Here is a 16,011-nt window from a genome sequence, read left to right on the forward strand (position 1 = left end):
ATACAAATATTATTAAATAATTTCAGAAACTATAGAAGATGACAAGGTAGGTTGTATTGTCCAATAATAAAAAGACTTGTCGCAGCACATGATTAAAACAATGATTATTGACATTATATTATGTGAATGTAAATAATTTCATGTTGTATTACAATTTGGGGATCAATACTCACTGGGAGTCCCCTTTTTAGGTGTAGTTAAAGCTCGGAGACTTTCTATTGAATGTGCATCCCTCTTATGTTTTGTGGTCGTTCTATATGTACACAGGCTTGCTAATGTATACACATTTGCCCACAGAAGATGCATCTTCTTCTGTTTTAGCTGGCCCTGCTTCTCATCATTGCTCTTCCTCGCATGTCAATAGCGTGATCGAGTACGAAGAGGGATTTTTTGTATGAATAGTGAATTGCTATGAATTCGAACTGCATATTTCACACCATAACTTGCTCATGGTGAAATGAATCATCACCCCGTTCCGCTTGAAGCTTTCGTGTTTCCAGTACTTTCTGCAATGCATAGTGACACCTGCAAACATGGCAATCAGCAAACAACTGCATTAGGGTTGGCTGGGGATTGACCCCCCCGTACTATCATCCAATGACAGAGACCCCCTGTAGTTCAATTGTTGCGGAGAGACCCTAGTACTATCGCCTAATTGTAGATAGATCCCGTTGGCATTACCCTCAGATCTATTTGCCTAAAAAGGTACTATTCCTCTGAGGTAAAAGAGTAAAAAAAAAAAAATTCATTCAGGGTCCATCTGAAAGACTGCAGCAATAGAAATAAAGGGGGTCTATGAGAAAATAGGCATTAGTGTGAGGGGTCTATGCAAAAATAGGCAGTAATACAGGGGGTCTATCTGCAATAACCCAATAAATTAACTAACAAACATCACGAAGACAGTGAGGAAATTTTACCTCCAAGGTAGATGATCAAGAAACATGAAAGGCGAAACTACAATATCCTTGAACCATTCTCTATTTGCCAAAACAGCTCTATAACCTCCCACTCTATCATCCCATATCCAACTTTTCCAATTACATGAATTATCCCTCTCTTCTGGTATTATAAGAATGATTACTCCTGCAAGAAACACCTCCGGTGGTTCTCTTATCGACACTTCAATTGGTATTTGAGCATTATCCATGAACTCTGATCTTTGACCATTGAATAAAACCTCTTCAGAACTTTCAATGAATGTCTGTTTACTCCCATTAAACTCCTGTATGCCATTAATTTCCTCATCTGCAAATTGAGAACTTTCTCCACAGTAAAGCTCTTGATTTTGATAGACACCGTATGGTCCTTTTTCAGAAAAACCCAGCCCCCTGGGTTCTGATGTAACGCCATCCACAACCCGTGATGATGCACAGTTGTTAGGATTGTTCACCAGACAAGAAACTGTGTGGCCACAGAGAAATATACCTCCTTGAATAGAGTGTTTAGGGGTTCTTCTTTTGTGAATACCGTCTTCTCCTTCCTCAGGACTTGAATGAGTGGAAGAGCCAGGAGATTTTTCATTCATCCTGTTCTCTTGATATCTTTTTGAGCTTAGAATCCTACGAGCAAGTTTGCTTATTATCGCTGAATCAGTTGAAGAATCATCTGAAAGAGCAGCAATTGCTGAGGCACGGAGCCTGAGGATTGAATTAACTGACAGTCGGGAAGAAAATTCATCGTTATATACAATGCTGTGGAGAGTTGAGACGGTTAGTAAGGCAAAAAATTCCTTTAAATGGGTATCAAGAAAATTTAAGGAATTTTGTTCATCGCACCTAGTAACAAAATCTGAGCAAGCTTCAGCTATAACCATATCAGTGCAAGGAAGTGGACCGTAAGCATAAACATGCAAATTTGGATACCTAGCATACAACTGCAGCCATACAAGTGCAAACCCAAATTATGAAATCCAAAAGAACATATAAGAACATTGAACTTGAACATAATAACTAAAATCTTTAAAATTGAACACCTGGAACTATGAGAATGTCTATCCTTGTATGCAGTTTATATATGTGTTGGTAAATGTGAAGGAAAAGGAAACCAGGAAATGCTCATATGGAGACAAGGACTTGCAAGAAAATTTTAAAAGAAGGTCAAACATCAACCAAGTGATTCATACCATTCCAAGTTACCAAATGACATAGTTAACAAAATAAGCGTGGTTAGATCAAATGACGGGTTTATGTAAAATGTTTGAAGTAACAAGATAAAGAGAAACAATCAGATCCTACATGACATCCATCATACACCCTTAAAAAGCACGAGTTTGGGAAAATCTTTCGGTAGACAAAAATACCCCTCCATTAAGTAATAGTGAGTTGATAAATTGATGAATTCTTATTGGATATACATAGTATGAAGATAATAATATAGTTTAAATAGAAATGTAAACCTTAATAAAATTATTAAATATCAAATTAACAAATGTATACAAGATGAAGGGCGTATATGCAAAAACCAAACGAATTAACGAGATAAATAATGTCTGCCCCAAAGGTCGAACCCAGAAATAACACAGACCTACAAATGTACATAGTGTGGACGGGATATTTGCAAAATCCACCAAACAAATTAAAGAGATAAAAGTCGTTCTCAAAATTATAAAAAAGAAAAATTAAAACAAACAGCTACGATTTAAGGACACAATATAACGATCTCTCACCAACTAAAATTCAAGTAGTTCATAGTATTGCATAATTAGTTTTGAAGTTTAATTATACTATTATTATTTAAATAGAACTCTATTTACAATGTTATCTTCTCACATGCAACATCACATACCAATATATATATATATAAGCCAAGAAATTATAATAATTTTCATAACACTTTCACCTCCTTCTATAGGTGTGTGCCTTTGTTATTTTCTTCTTATTAGATTAGATTAGATTGTTTAAATATTATGAATTATGAAATAACAATAATTTTCACAGCGCTTTCATTTATTTTCTTCATATTAGATTAGATTAGATTATTTTAAAGCAATTAACTATATTATATATTTGATTTTTTTCAGATCAGAAATTACAATAATTTTTCATAGCACTTTCATCTCCTTCAACAGGTACGTGCCTTTGTTATTTTCTTCTTATTAGATAATATTAGATTGTTTAAAAATTATGAACTATGAAATTACAATAATTTTCGCATCACTTTCATCTATTTTCTTCTTATTAGATTAGATTATATTAGATTATTTTAAAATAATTAATTATATTGTATATTTGATCTTTTTTTTCAGATCACAAAGTTTAATTATACTATTATTATGTAAATAGATATTGTTTGTATAAAAGTCAAAGAAAATCTCACACGTATCTTAGATCTTAATGCCAATTGTAATAGTTATATATGAGTGTTGGTTAAAATAAATTTTATGTATAGGCTTAACTTATATGATCCTACTTTAACCGGATTAGATAATTTAATTTTTTTACACCCAAACTCTTTCACAGAACCAAAAGAGAGTAGCAATGCTATAACTATATATATCTACAGGACCACAGATATCTCGAAAATGAATGAAGAAAACCACACAAACAAAAACCATATTAATTACCCTTAGACATCATTGTTTTCAAAATCACCATTCTCCATCTCTATCTATAATATATCCACATACCAAATTAAGCTGCTGGAGTTTTTCCCTCACAAACTACACCATTGATCAACCCTCATTTTTCTTTTGTACTTAAATTGTATAACATTCTCTTGTAGTTAGTTAATAATGAGATCTTATCATTATAAACAAATTAAATAAAGATTAATAATTCTTAAGAATGTATTACGTTCCCCTATCTTCCACTGTAAACTTGTTAGTGTTTATTTTGGCTCCAAGAGATTTTCATAATTAATCTTGATGGTTGCTTGCATTAAAAAAGTTCTGTTAGAGGGCCCAAATAGTTCGTTTTATAGTTTAAGATTATCAACGCATTGTCTCTGATGCCATATCAATTATGAGTAATAATATAATTTGATTGATCCAAGTATATCCTAATATATTTCTAGACTCTTGTCTTATCTTTTACTCTTTATTATATATCAACATTTGATATCATAATTGATGTAGACAATGAAGGCACTACTGTAGAATTGCCCAGGAAAAAGATAAAAGTAGAGAATGATTGATCTCAACTTAATTAAATATAAATAAAGATCAAATACAGGATAATATTTTTTAAATATTTTATAGTAAAACTTAATTTTTTGAGTAAAATTAGGAACCTTTAGAAGGGATTTTCATGCAAAATTTTTAATACACTTATGTAAATGATTTTGTCATATAAAATTATACTAGAATCACTATTATTTTATTTTTAGTTTATCAATAATTAAGATGTCTCCCAATCTTGTAAAAAGTATGTGCTATGTGTTGAGCTTTACAAGCTATCTTAATATTAAGTATTTGATTATATTTTTTATTAACACATCAACAATATATTATTGTATTTTTTCAAACTTAACACTATATTTAATGACTAGGATAAACAAATTGGACATCGCTGATTTAATCCGATAAACAAATATGTTACATGAAGTTTGATATATACAAATTTAAAAAATAATATTGTGTATGCAAGTATATAAAAGTATATTGATCCCAGTTTTACACACAAATCTATTTCATAATTTTTTTAAAAAAAATATTTAAATAAAATTTATGGCAAAAGTAATGAACCATATTTATAGATTTTAATTCAAAATGAATCTGACTTATTTTATAGTAAGAAAATAAATAAAAATTAATAATTTTGATATCTAACCACGTGCATCACACGTGCACAAGAACTAGTACTTCTAAAATATTTAAGAAGTCAATGAGGAATTTAATTACCCTAGTTAAGCCATATATTACGTAAAATATAAATGCTTTCAGCCCCTGATGGATGAATATTAGGGGCCTCACAGGTTAGTTTGAGGAAACATTCAAATTGCACTAATGATCTCAAGATGAATTTATGTAGTTACTAAGTGAAGCACTTGTATAACCTAAATTTCATCAGCCTCGTTTTAGTTTCTTTTACTTTCAATTGAACTCAATAAGACATTAATTTTGATTGACGAGTTGTATTGTTGCAACTCCAGAAACAAGTACTCATCAGAAAAGTTAATTAACTTTTAAATTTGTGGGAAATAAAATATAGATATGCACAAATATAAACTTTATTTACATGCATACATGCATCTCTGATACACATGTCCTAAGCAATAAAATTTTGATAGTAATATTTGACCAAAGAAGCTTTAAAGCATATATGTCAAAAAAAAAGTCTGAAAAAAGGAACTGTATCATCCAAGGAAGCAGATGTCCAATCGTTATGTAGGGTCTAATCCTAGGCACGGTATTGGATAAATCAAAAGGTTACGGTAGTGCTAGATCAGGGCAGGTAAAATGGGAAGAGAAGTTATTGATTAACTGCTAGATGACCCCAAATGCAACACATATTACGGTGCGTTTGGTTAGGAAGGGTTTTGGTTAGGAAGGGTTGGAGCAACAAATGTTGATGGTCTTCCAACTCATGGTGTTGTAACACTCCTAAATTTGAGTGTTGTTCCAACACTTCTATTTTTGACTTATTTTGTTGTTACAACAACCCTTTAATGTTGCAACATCTAACCAAACAACACTTTTTAAAATTTAGATGTAGTTGGAACAACATGGGATTCCAAGTACACCTAACCAAACACACCCTTAAAGGAGATGGGAAAACACTATAACGATGAGGCAAAAAAACTAAACATTATGGAGAATAAGAACCATTTTACAAGATCCTAGATTAGATTGGTTTTCTTTAGTCCCCCATTAGGATAAAGGCTTTTTTCTGCCAGCTTATTCGCAACATTTTGCCAAGCAAAGAATTCTATATATTAATTGAGACACTAAATGAAAAGAGACAATTCATGAAATACAAGTCAATTTAAATCTATGGCGTGTAAATAAATTTAGCTTTTTAAGAATGTTTAAGATACAGAGGAGTTTTGTTTACCGGTTTCAGAATTTTTAGCCTTAACCAAACATTTGATATAGGGAGCATTCACTCTAAACAAAAGTGATATTGACAGAATTCGAGATCATACTCTTTGAAAAGAGGATTCAAATATTCATATCCTGAAAAAAATATCAGAAACTCGCTATGCACATTCCACATAATCAAATATTTTCTTAAAGCAAAAAGGGCTCTCATTTTCATGCAGGAAAGTCATTTTGATACTGCTTCTTTGGGTCCAAAACATCGACATATCACTGAATTTTTTCAGAGAAGCACGCTCCAATTGTCACACTACACATTGAAAATGAGCGACTCATTGTATACATGGAACATGTTCAGGCTCAAAGAAGAAAGTAAACATGCTATATAATCAAAGACAAATAAAGTCGTATTAAGCAAAAAAGGTGGAGAATTTTCAGCATACGCAACAGCAACAAGTTCTATCGGTTAACAGAACCATGTTCAGTCTAAGAAGAAAGATTTAGCATCGCTAGACCATTTTCCCAAAAGAAAAGTCAGTATAATCAGTTGATTAGTTTCATGGTAGACTAAACTCAGCAGAATCAGGCAATCCTCCACTCTAGAGTAGCAGTTAGTAGAGCCGGTTAGCCAGTAGCTGACAGGTCTCTGTAGCGCTTAACCAGATCAGAACAAACTATCATTCTCAGATAATGGCAATTTTTCTTGAGCAAATTACCATAAATGAGATGAGAAAATAAAACATAAACTATTGTTTTTGCTGATAAATGTCAGCATACCATTGCATATAGTTCTCCAACAAGGTTACAGTGGCCTTTCTGATAACCTATATCATATGTTCATGCATTTTGAAAATGCATTTCCTCTTCCCTCAAATGAAATCTGAAATAAAACTTATTTCATGCATGTTCATGAACTAATATCTAAACCAAATCGAAAATAAATTGAAGAAAAAATACGGATCATTGCATGTCGTCATGCATTTTTGCAGACACGAATGAATCAAGATTTGCATGGATTTAACTAATGGAATGTTTTAGCACAGAAGGGTCTCAATTGATGGGCTAATGGAATCCATGTAATCGGGGTATTTATGACCTTGATGAATCAAGAGGCACAGAGTTTGATGTTAACTTAAACCTGCCATTGATCTTTCCTCAAGAGCTAATAAAAGATTTTCATCTCTATTTATTCTTTTTAAATATGCTTCTCTAATGTCTAGCAAAGTTTACTTTTTACTTGCTTGGCATATGAAGCAGAAATCGGGTCAACGGCGAGTTTCTGAAGAAGATTTCAGCATAATGGAGATGGCTTGGGAAAAAAATGAAATATTTGCATAATAGTGAGAGTTCCGTTCGTTTATATAAATTATAAGACCTTTTGTTTTGTGTATTCTTTTATCTTAAAGAATTATGTAATGGGATATAGACTACAAGAATTGACTTATCTATTGTAACGGCAAAGCAATATCTTGAGGTTATATACAAAGCATTGGTTGTAATATTTTTTCTGTTTGTTGTTGTTACCTATTTGTATCTGAAAATCACTATATACTACATTACATAAGGATCATCTTTTTTTTATCAGTGAAGATAATCTAATTTAATCCAGATCTCTATTAGATATTAGTTATAACCTAAGCCCTGAACAGAATGAAGATTGAGGAATACTTCAAAAGAACGGTTACTTTCCATGACCAGGAATCCTCACATTTCTGTCACTGATAGCTAAGAATTCTCAAAGTACTTGAGAAACAAAGAACTCAGTGTCCGGTTACTATCTGGTTGATACATCAATGATGAAACTTTCTATGGACATTAGTAGCTCTAATTATCAATTTGGTGAAGCAAAGTGCTAGAAATGGGATTCCAATCTAAAGCTCTAGCAACGAATTGATTTCCAAAAGACTCAAAAATAAATTTAAGTCTTGATTTCCAAAAGACTCAAAAATAAATTTAAGTATTGGCAATCAATACAGTCAGATTGAGGCAGTCAGCAGTCAGCAGCCAAGAGAGTTGTAGCAGTAAATAAGAATGAGATCAAATAGTTAATATTTACACATGGTTCTTATGGAACACTATAACGTCTTACCCTCACTCCCAGTAAAGTGGCAATAGCTCCTCCTAATGAGTGCCCTACAATGATAACTCTGTATCCCTGGCAATCAGAACCGTTTCCGAGCAAAGAAGAAAGGAATCCAGGTGTTTCGAATGGAGATTCATCTGCGGGAACATGCAATCCTTATTTTGTAAATTCAATTAAATTAAATCCACATTGTTAACTAGTAATAGAAAGTAGAACACTATAAATTTATGACTAAACAATATACTGATAAAAAGAAATATTAATTTTTTGAAGTGTTAGGACCTATGTTGCATGGATACTCTGGTAAAGCTTAAGTACCCAAATTACGTGAACCTGTAATTTTGCAAATTTTACTGCAATCCTCTCTATCAGCTTCAGATTTTTTTTGGAAGTGCAATAAAAGTCATTGTTTGAGACTCTGAGTTTTATTATGTGTCCTTGTGAACGCTTCTCCCCTACCCTGCCAGCACATGGACACTCATATACTTGATTGATACCTGTTAGATATTTTTGTGTCCTGATATCTTTAATGTATACTGGAAATTTTTGATGTCTTACTAGAGATTTAGCTTCAGCACAAGTAAATTTAGAATTAAATGTATGAACTAATGGATTCACAATTTCATGTAATTTTTAGATGCTCTTATACTATTTATTCACTTTGTTAGCGAAGTATCATGACTTGAATGGTTGGAAAAGGTTCGAATGATGAAGATCATTGGACGAACTTACTTTGTTAACAAGACCTGTACAGTTAAACATTAATGCTTGCGCAACATATCTTTACTAGTCAAAAAAGATGTGCCAAGTTACATATCAGCCTTAAGAGACAAAAGTTAACTGGGTTATACAGGAGAAAAAGGTCCAATGACTCCAATCAGTGATGGAATTTAAAGGTGCAGATAAGGACAGCAATCTGCAAAGAACATTTCATTGCAAAATGACAATCATTTCAATATAATCCATCAAATTTCGTCACATATTTTTTTGCAAACAGGGTGGCATACGCTCTTTCCAATACCGAGTTTAGAAAAGGTTGAAGATTTGAAGGGGGGAAAAGGCAAGCAGTAAGCAATTGATTTGATGAATATAAACACAGGAATTAAATCCTAACCTTCTTCTGTAGTAAGTCCATCAAGTTGCTCGAAAAGCTCCCTTGCAGATTCAACAATCCCAGAATGACCGTAATGTGGAAAGGTGGAGAGAACAGTTTCTCTCACTCCTGGGGCTAGTTGATCGCTACTGCAAAAAGAAGGACACATTTCAGGATTATATAACAGATTAAAGGACAATAACAGTCTCTTATAAGTTAATAGAATAATCCACACAAAATTAAGCACTCAAATAAGACAGTAGTATCCATGGAATAAGACTGAAAATTGCAAGTTTAGTAACATGCCTTATCCCATAATGCTAAATATCTATTTATTAATGTGAGGGAACAAGTAGAATACGTCTGAAAATTTCCCGTAGCCATCAAAGACAATAAACATGAAAAACTAGAAGCACATCCAGCAACTTGATAATGAGCAGCAATGAAAGGTGACAACAGATATAAAATAAAAAGGAAAACGAGAGATCTTCTAATAAACACGGACTTGTTTCACAGACATGTTTAAAACTTTATATATGTATCTATGGTGCAAATTTACTAAAACCAAATAATGGAAATAAATTGAACAATATGAAGAGCAACTAATTGGAATGCCTTTAACAAAAACTTACTGAAACAACACAACAAACAAATATAACAATTTATATTCTCTAGTAAATCGCAGTAGCCAAACTAAATTAACATTTCACTGTTATGAGAACAATCTGAAAGTGAGGAATGTTTAAACAAACATATTACATTAACCTAAATCCATTAACCAAATCAATCACGCCCTCGACCGATATAGCCAATTTGATAGCTTCACTGATATATGATTGGGGTCAAAGCTAGATCATCTCTCTCAACAAAATTCGGTAAATTCAACTCTTTGATAGAAAATTGTATCATATCCTCGGAACACTTGACTCGAACACCTTTAACAAGTTTTCATGTACAAACAGAAGATTCTACTGCATAGAACCTAAAAATACAAGTCCTATGAGATAAACTTACAAAGATAAAATTAAAAAAATGCATATGACCACACTTCGTTGTACCCCAAATATATTAGGGAATATTGTGAAAGAACAAGACATACTAAAATATAGGTTAAACCAAGGTTTTAAATGTCGGATGTCGGGTTCATGTTAGATGGCTGAAATCCATGTCGGATAGCGAAAATCGGGGATATATCGGGGGACATTGACTAAATATCGGATTGCCATATCGGGTAGTGCGCATATGTATAATATCATGTCCTAAATGTAATCTAAGCATTCATAAATTCAATATAAGCATACTTTATAAATTCTATAGACTAAACATATAAAAAAATAAATAATATATGGATTTGTCTATAGACTAAACATATAAAAAAATAAATAATATATGGATTTGGGTTCATAAATTCTTTCTATCGGGTTGATAAGAAACCCTTAAACATAAGAACGGGTCAAACGAGTTGGGTATTTATCACTAAACCCAAATCTGATAATAAAAAACAGATCTTAAAAAAAGTACCATATCGGCCGATTTTTCAAAGCTAAAAAAAATAGGCCGATATGCCCGATATGACCCTGATATTTCTGATTTGGTCCTGAAAATCGACATACGATTTGAAAACGTCTGTGTCGTGTCAGTCAAGCTCTCAGACATGTCGGACATGCCGGCCACATTTAAAACCTTGGGTTAAACAATTAGCAAGTAAGAAAAAAACTCAAGACTCGAGCTATACATGATAATATAATTATGTACAATGGGGTCTTACATTTATTTTTATTTGCTTGTTATTTAGAATATATTTCAGCTTATGTTTTTCTTCTTCGATATTTCTGAAATATATTTGAGTAGAATGGTGTGTGGCCATATGTATTTTTTATTTTTTTATGTTATCATCTTTAATTTATCTCATAGGGCTTGTATTATTAGATCCTATGCAGGTACAATCTTTTATCCATACATGAGTACTTGTTGAAGGTGTTCAAGGGAGGTGTTCCATAGAACATGATACATTCTTCTATCAAAGAGTTGAATTCACCAGAATTTATTGAGAGCGTGATACCCCAATCAGTCCCACAAAACTAGAAGATTTTCAATAGTTCTAATAGTGAAGTCAAAGGGTTCAAGAGTAACTAATACTAGGGCGGTGGTTTGAACCAAATAATGAGTTGCTCTTAGTGGATCCCACAACTTACATCCCAGCAATGGACTAGCTGGCTCAGGATAAGAAAAATGGTAACAAGCAGTCTGCTAGCCAGAAGTGTGGAACTAAGTTGTGTGGGACTAAGTGCTACACTACGTGAGTACGGTGGGAGCCACCTCTAGAGCTTGTAGGAGCCACCTCTAGAGTCCACATGGTGATACTAGGATGTGATAATTGTCATAATGTTGCAATGAGCATGTTGCAATGAGGGCGTCGCGTATTAATGACAGGGTGACTATGATATCTGAAAATAGTCCCACATCAGGAAAACTAAAAGACTTTGAACAATTTAAATAGTGATGTCAAAGAGCATAAGAGCGAGTAGTGCTAGCATCGTTTTGCACTGTTTGAGTCTTTGAGCCAAACAATAAGTTGCTCTTAGTAGGTCTCATGACTTACATCGCGCCCACAGGCTTGTGGGCTTGAGACATGACAGAGAGAGAACATCTAGTCTTGACCCCACAATCATGTATCAGTGAGGCCATCAACTTGTCTATATCTGTGGAGGGTGTCATTGATTTCGTTAATGGATTTAGGTTAACGTAGTTTGTTTGCTTAAACACTCCCCCCTCTTGGATAGTTACTACAACAGTAAAATGCTGGTTACTAACTTACTACGATAGCAATGAAATGTCAATATAGTTTGGTTACTAGGATTACTAGAGAATATTAAATGTTAGCTATTGTTTTGTTTGTTCTGTTGTTTCAACTAGTTCTTGATTGAGAGAAAACTGCTGTTGCAATTATTTGCTCTTCATGTTGTGAATATGTTTGTCCATTGTAATGGAATAATAGTTCTACTAAGTATTGCTCTGCAATAGGTGGAGACATCTGACAAGGAGTTTGGAAGAAAGTTCACGACTCAAGTACTCATAAAAGACCAATATCGTAAGGCAAGTAACTGTATTGCTCAGAACTTATCAGTTCCCAACCAAATGAGCTTCATAAAAGTATACACTTAGCATCGAATAACTTCTGGTCTTCCTTCTATATTGCCAGCTAAGTATAATTCCTGAGTAGCAAGAAATGTAGTACTTTCAAGGAAAATTTGAATCCAGATGAAAAGCAAAGAAGATGAGGGGAAAAAAGCTTTTTCGAGTAGTCTATTAAAGGAAATTTCTTGAAGTACAAAAATACAAAAAAGGAAAAAGCATATGGATTTCCATCATAGATAGATCTGCAGAGTAGAATGAATTATTTCTGCAAACAGGCAACAGAGATAAAATTCCATAGAAAGACAGTTAGAGAGAAAAAAAGAGTTGCAGAGAGTAAGTTATAGAGTGAGAGAGAGAAATAGAATTAGGAAGAGAAGATATGTTAGAATTATAGGATCTTAAAGAGAGTGAGTTAGAAAGTAACAGTGGATTAAACACAGTAGGGAAGTTAAAGAGAGAAAGTGAATTAAAAAGGCGAAGAGAGTCAAAGAGAGTTCATGAGAAGGAAACAGAAAGAGAAAGGAAGTAAGAAGGAAGTTATAGAGAAATAATTTGGCTGCGGGTTTGAAAGGTTTACAAAATGAAAACTTTAATGGAAAAACGAGTTTGTTTACAGAGGGATCATATATGAAGAAGGCCCAAGGGGTATTTTTCATCATAAAATAGCCTATATGCTATTCATATGAGCTATTTTTAACAGTCCTTAATGGTGCTAAGAGGAAGGAGATATTGTGTTTGAACAATGTGGTGTTTCGGATCTGGGGTAAGTACAGTGTCTTCAAACTTTTGGACGAATGCTAAGTTTATATATGTTGATTTGTCTTTTCTAATTTTAGGAAGAAAGTGTACAAAATATACAGGGATGAAGAAAATATCAAACTTATAGTCTACATGCATCTTGCATGAGAATAAGAAGAAAATGGGCACTATACCAAAAACAAATTGACTAGACACAAGCACATGCACACACACACGCCGGGCATGCACACACATCGGGGTGAGAGAAACTTTCTTGATCAATCCATCCAAATCATCCAGAGAAAGGTTGCACTCCCTGCATAAACCATCAGTTAAAAGGTCTTCAGGAGTTTCAGTACCACGAACAGCAACAAGTACAGATTTATGATGATGGAGTGCCACAACAAAGTAAGCTACCTCACGCTTTCTCTGTAAGAAGAAACCAAATGAAAGCATCAATCTCTCTAGTTTAACCCGAAACTTAAGAACCATGCAATTTTAAAACAAAAATCCTGTTTGAACTTCGAAATGCAATTCCTGGAGCTATAACTGCAATATAATTTGAGTGTAAAAAAATAACAAAAACAAATTGTCTGAAAAGCTAACTGCGAATTTGAGGGGAAAAAATGAAACTATTAGATAAGGATCCTGTTGAGATATTGATTGAACTTGAATATGTAATTCCTTGAGCTACAAGTGAAACATAAACTGAATGAACTTATGCATATGCTATGACAATTACTAGCCAAAGGTAAGGACAGGATGAACTAACTCTAACATTGTTATTGATTTAGGTACGATGAGTATATCCTTTGTGATGTCATTAACATTATTCATATGTCTTTCTCTAGATATTCAATGCCCCTAAGAAATCAATGAACTACATTTAAAAGGGCTAATTGATATAGTCCATGGTTCATTGCTGGAAGCTTAGAATCTAATCAAAGGAATAGAGTAAGGATAGATAGAAGAAATAGGCTGTTTTACTATTCAAAGAGACTATTATAGCCCAAAAATGGGTTGCAGTGAGTGTACATCAGCAGATGGTTAAGGAGATGAAGAAGCCTTCTCAAGCTCAGGACTGACATCGGAATTATTGAGAAGGCTTAAGAAGAATATCAAAGCTTGAGAGAGGAGCGGCACTTTAAAACTGGCATGGCAATAAAGGACAAGAACAAGATTGTATTTGGTCCTGAAGATTCAGATATGAGCAGGAGGAGGTTTTGCACTATCATAAGGGTTCAGATGATAGTAGGGTTGTATCTGAATACTACTGAAAAACAAATAGTTTAGTTCATGCGTTTATTTTCTCTTGTTATTTGTCATCATATCCTAATGTGACAAGATAGTCATGTTCTTGGGAGACTAAGATTGCTATTTAATAGTTTGGTCACATAAATTGGGTTGAACGCCACATGACCACATCCCATTTGTTTCACTATATGCCAGTTAGGATACATATGAAATTTGGACAACAATCCATTACGTAATTAAGGAAAATTCAATATATTATAATCAGAAGAAAACTAAGATGTGGGTCTTGGTTAAGCTAAAATGACTTGAAGCATGATTTAAAATATTGAGATTTGAGGTATTAATATCAAAATGCAAACTTTAGGCTACAGGATTGAAAATAAACTATCAATGTTGATCTTTTCGAACTAATCAAAATTTTCAGGTACGCCTTTGAAATGTATACAACATTAGGGTAGTTCAGGGTCCAGGAATGATAGTTGATAATTCAGTAATACATTATAGAAGAAAGTGGCATCCATGGCGCTATTCGAGTGACCCGATACAATACAAAAGCCCAACAAGTTTGAATATTTTAACCTAGAGGATTACTATATGGCAGAACCTAAGTTGCACGGATACTAAGGGTGCATTCGGTCCGGATACGGTTCGGATACGATGCTTACCGTATCCACTTACCGTATCCATATCCATTTACCCATCTCAGATACGGATACGGATACGGATACGGATGTACCTCAGTAAGGAAAATCATATCCACTAAAATTGGATACGATTACAGTTATAGATGCGGATATATAAGCGGATATGTATGCGGATACAAAACGGATATGAGAAAACTAGATAGTATTGAGAAAAACATAGTTCATGCGATGCAAAAGAGGTCGTTAATAATTTTATTATAGCTAAAAAGCTAAGATTAGACATCTCGATCATCAAAATTAACCACAAATCCATAATTTAAGAATCGAAACTATCGTAAGAGTATAACTAATATGTATTCGGATATTCCGGATACGGATATAGATATTTCACTACAAAACTATATTCATAACCATATCCTATCGGTTAGAGATTTGAGTAACCATATTCGCATCCTAACGGATACAGTTACGAATATTTCATCGGATACGGATACGGTTTAGCATCCCTAATGGATACGGGTACGGGACACGACAAATTTGTAAAAGATAGGGTACAGTGACATGGCTATATGTATGTATATTACATATATTTATATTGGGTTAAAATTAATAATTTACATAAAATCAACATTGTTTTTTCATTTACATGAGTCAATATATAAGAAATAGATGCGGCGTAGAATATACATCCAAGAAGTGCATGAGGAGTGTTTTAAATTAAAAAATGTATTATATAATTGAGTATACACCTGAACAAACATATGCATATATTCAAGAAGTGTCTAAGAAGTTTGGGTACAGATATGGGCATGTGTCGGATATTGGTACCGCTTCCGAATAGAAGTACCCAGGTAACACAGAACATATTTACCAACAAGTTCAAAATAAAAATGACATAGTAAAATATAATCTTACTTGACGAACACGACCCTTACGAAGAGCTTCAGGAGGTAAATTAATACATTTGAGGAATGCGGCTGCGTGACCTCGCCACCAATTATCACCTTCAAGAGCAGGACGCCTACAATCCATAATATATGTTGTCAGCTACAGTGAACTGAAAGGAAAGGGATATTTAGAGGGGAAG

General features: G+C 33.5%; 1 protein-coding gene across 5 annotated transcripts in view; it reads right to left on the reverse strand.

The window, feature by feature from the left end:
* The window catches only part of LOC109837578 (sn1-specific diacylglycerol lipase beta), a 29,169-nt gene continuing 13,209 nt past the window's right edge, over nucleotides 52-16,011 (reverse strand). For all 5 annotated transcript variants that reach the window (XM_020405887.1, XM_020405883.1, XM_020405886.1 and 2 more), the window contains 7 exons: nucleotides 15,840-15,945; nucleotides 13,301-13,455; nucleotides 9,172-9,299; nucleotides 8,064-8,194; nucleotides 1,776-1,873; nucleotides 918-1,691; nucleotides 52-525 (listed from right to left, as the gene is read on the reverse strand). In XM_020405887.1, the coding sequence (XP_020261476.1) occupies nucleotides 432-525; nucleotides 918-1,691; nucleotides 1,776-1,873; nucleotides 8,064-8,194; nucleotides 9,172-9,299; nucleotides 13,301-13,455; nucleotides 15,840-15,945 (1,486 nt within the window). In that variant the 3' untranslated portion in view covers nucleotides 52-431. The remainder of the gene's footprint in view (nucleotides 526-917; nucleotides 1,692-1,775; nucleotides 1,874-8,063; nucleotides 8,195-9,171; nucleotides 9,300-13,300; nucleotides 13,456-15,839; nucleotides 15,946-16,011) is intronic.

Source organism: Asparagus officinalis, chromosome 4 (genome assembly GCF_001876935.1).
Source record: "Asparagus officinalis chromosome 4, Aspof.V1, whole genome shotgun sequence".
Classification (NCBI taxonomy): domain Eukaryota; kingdom Viridiplantae; phylum Streptophyta; class Magnoliopsida; order Asparagales; family Asparagaceae; genus Asparagus; species Asparagus officinalis.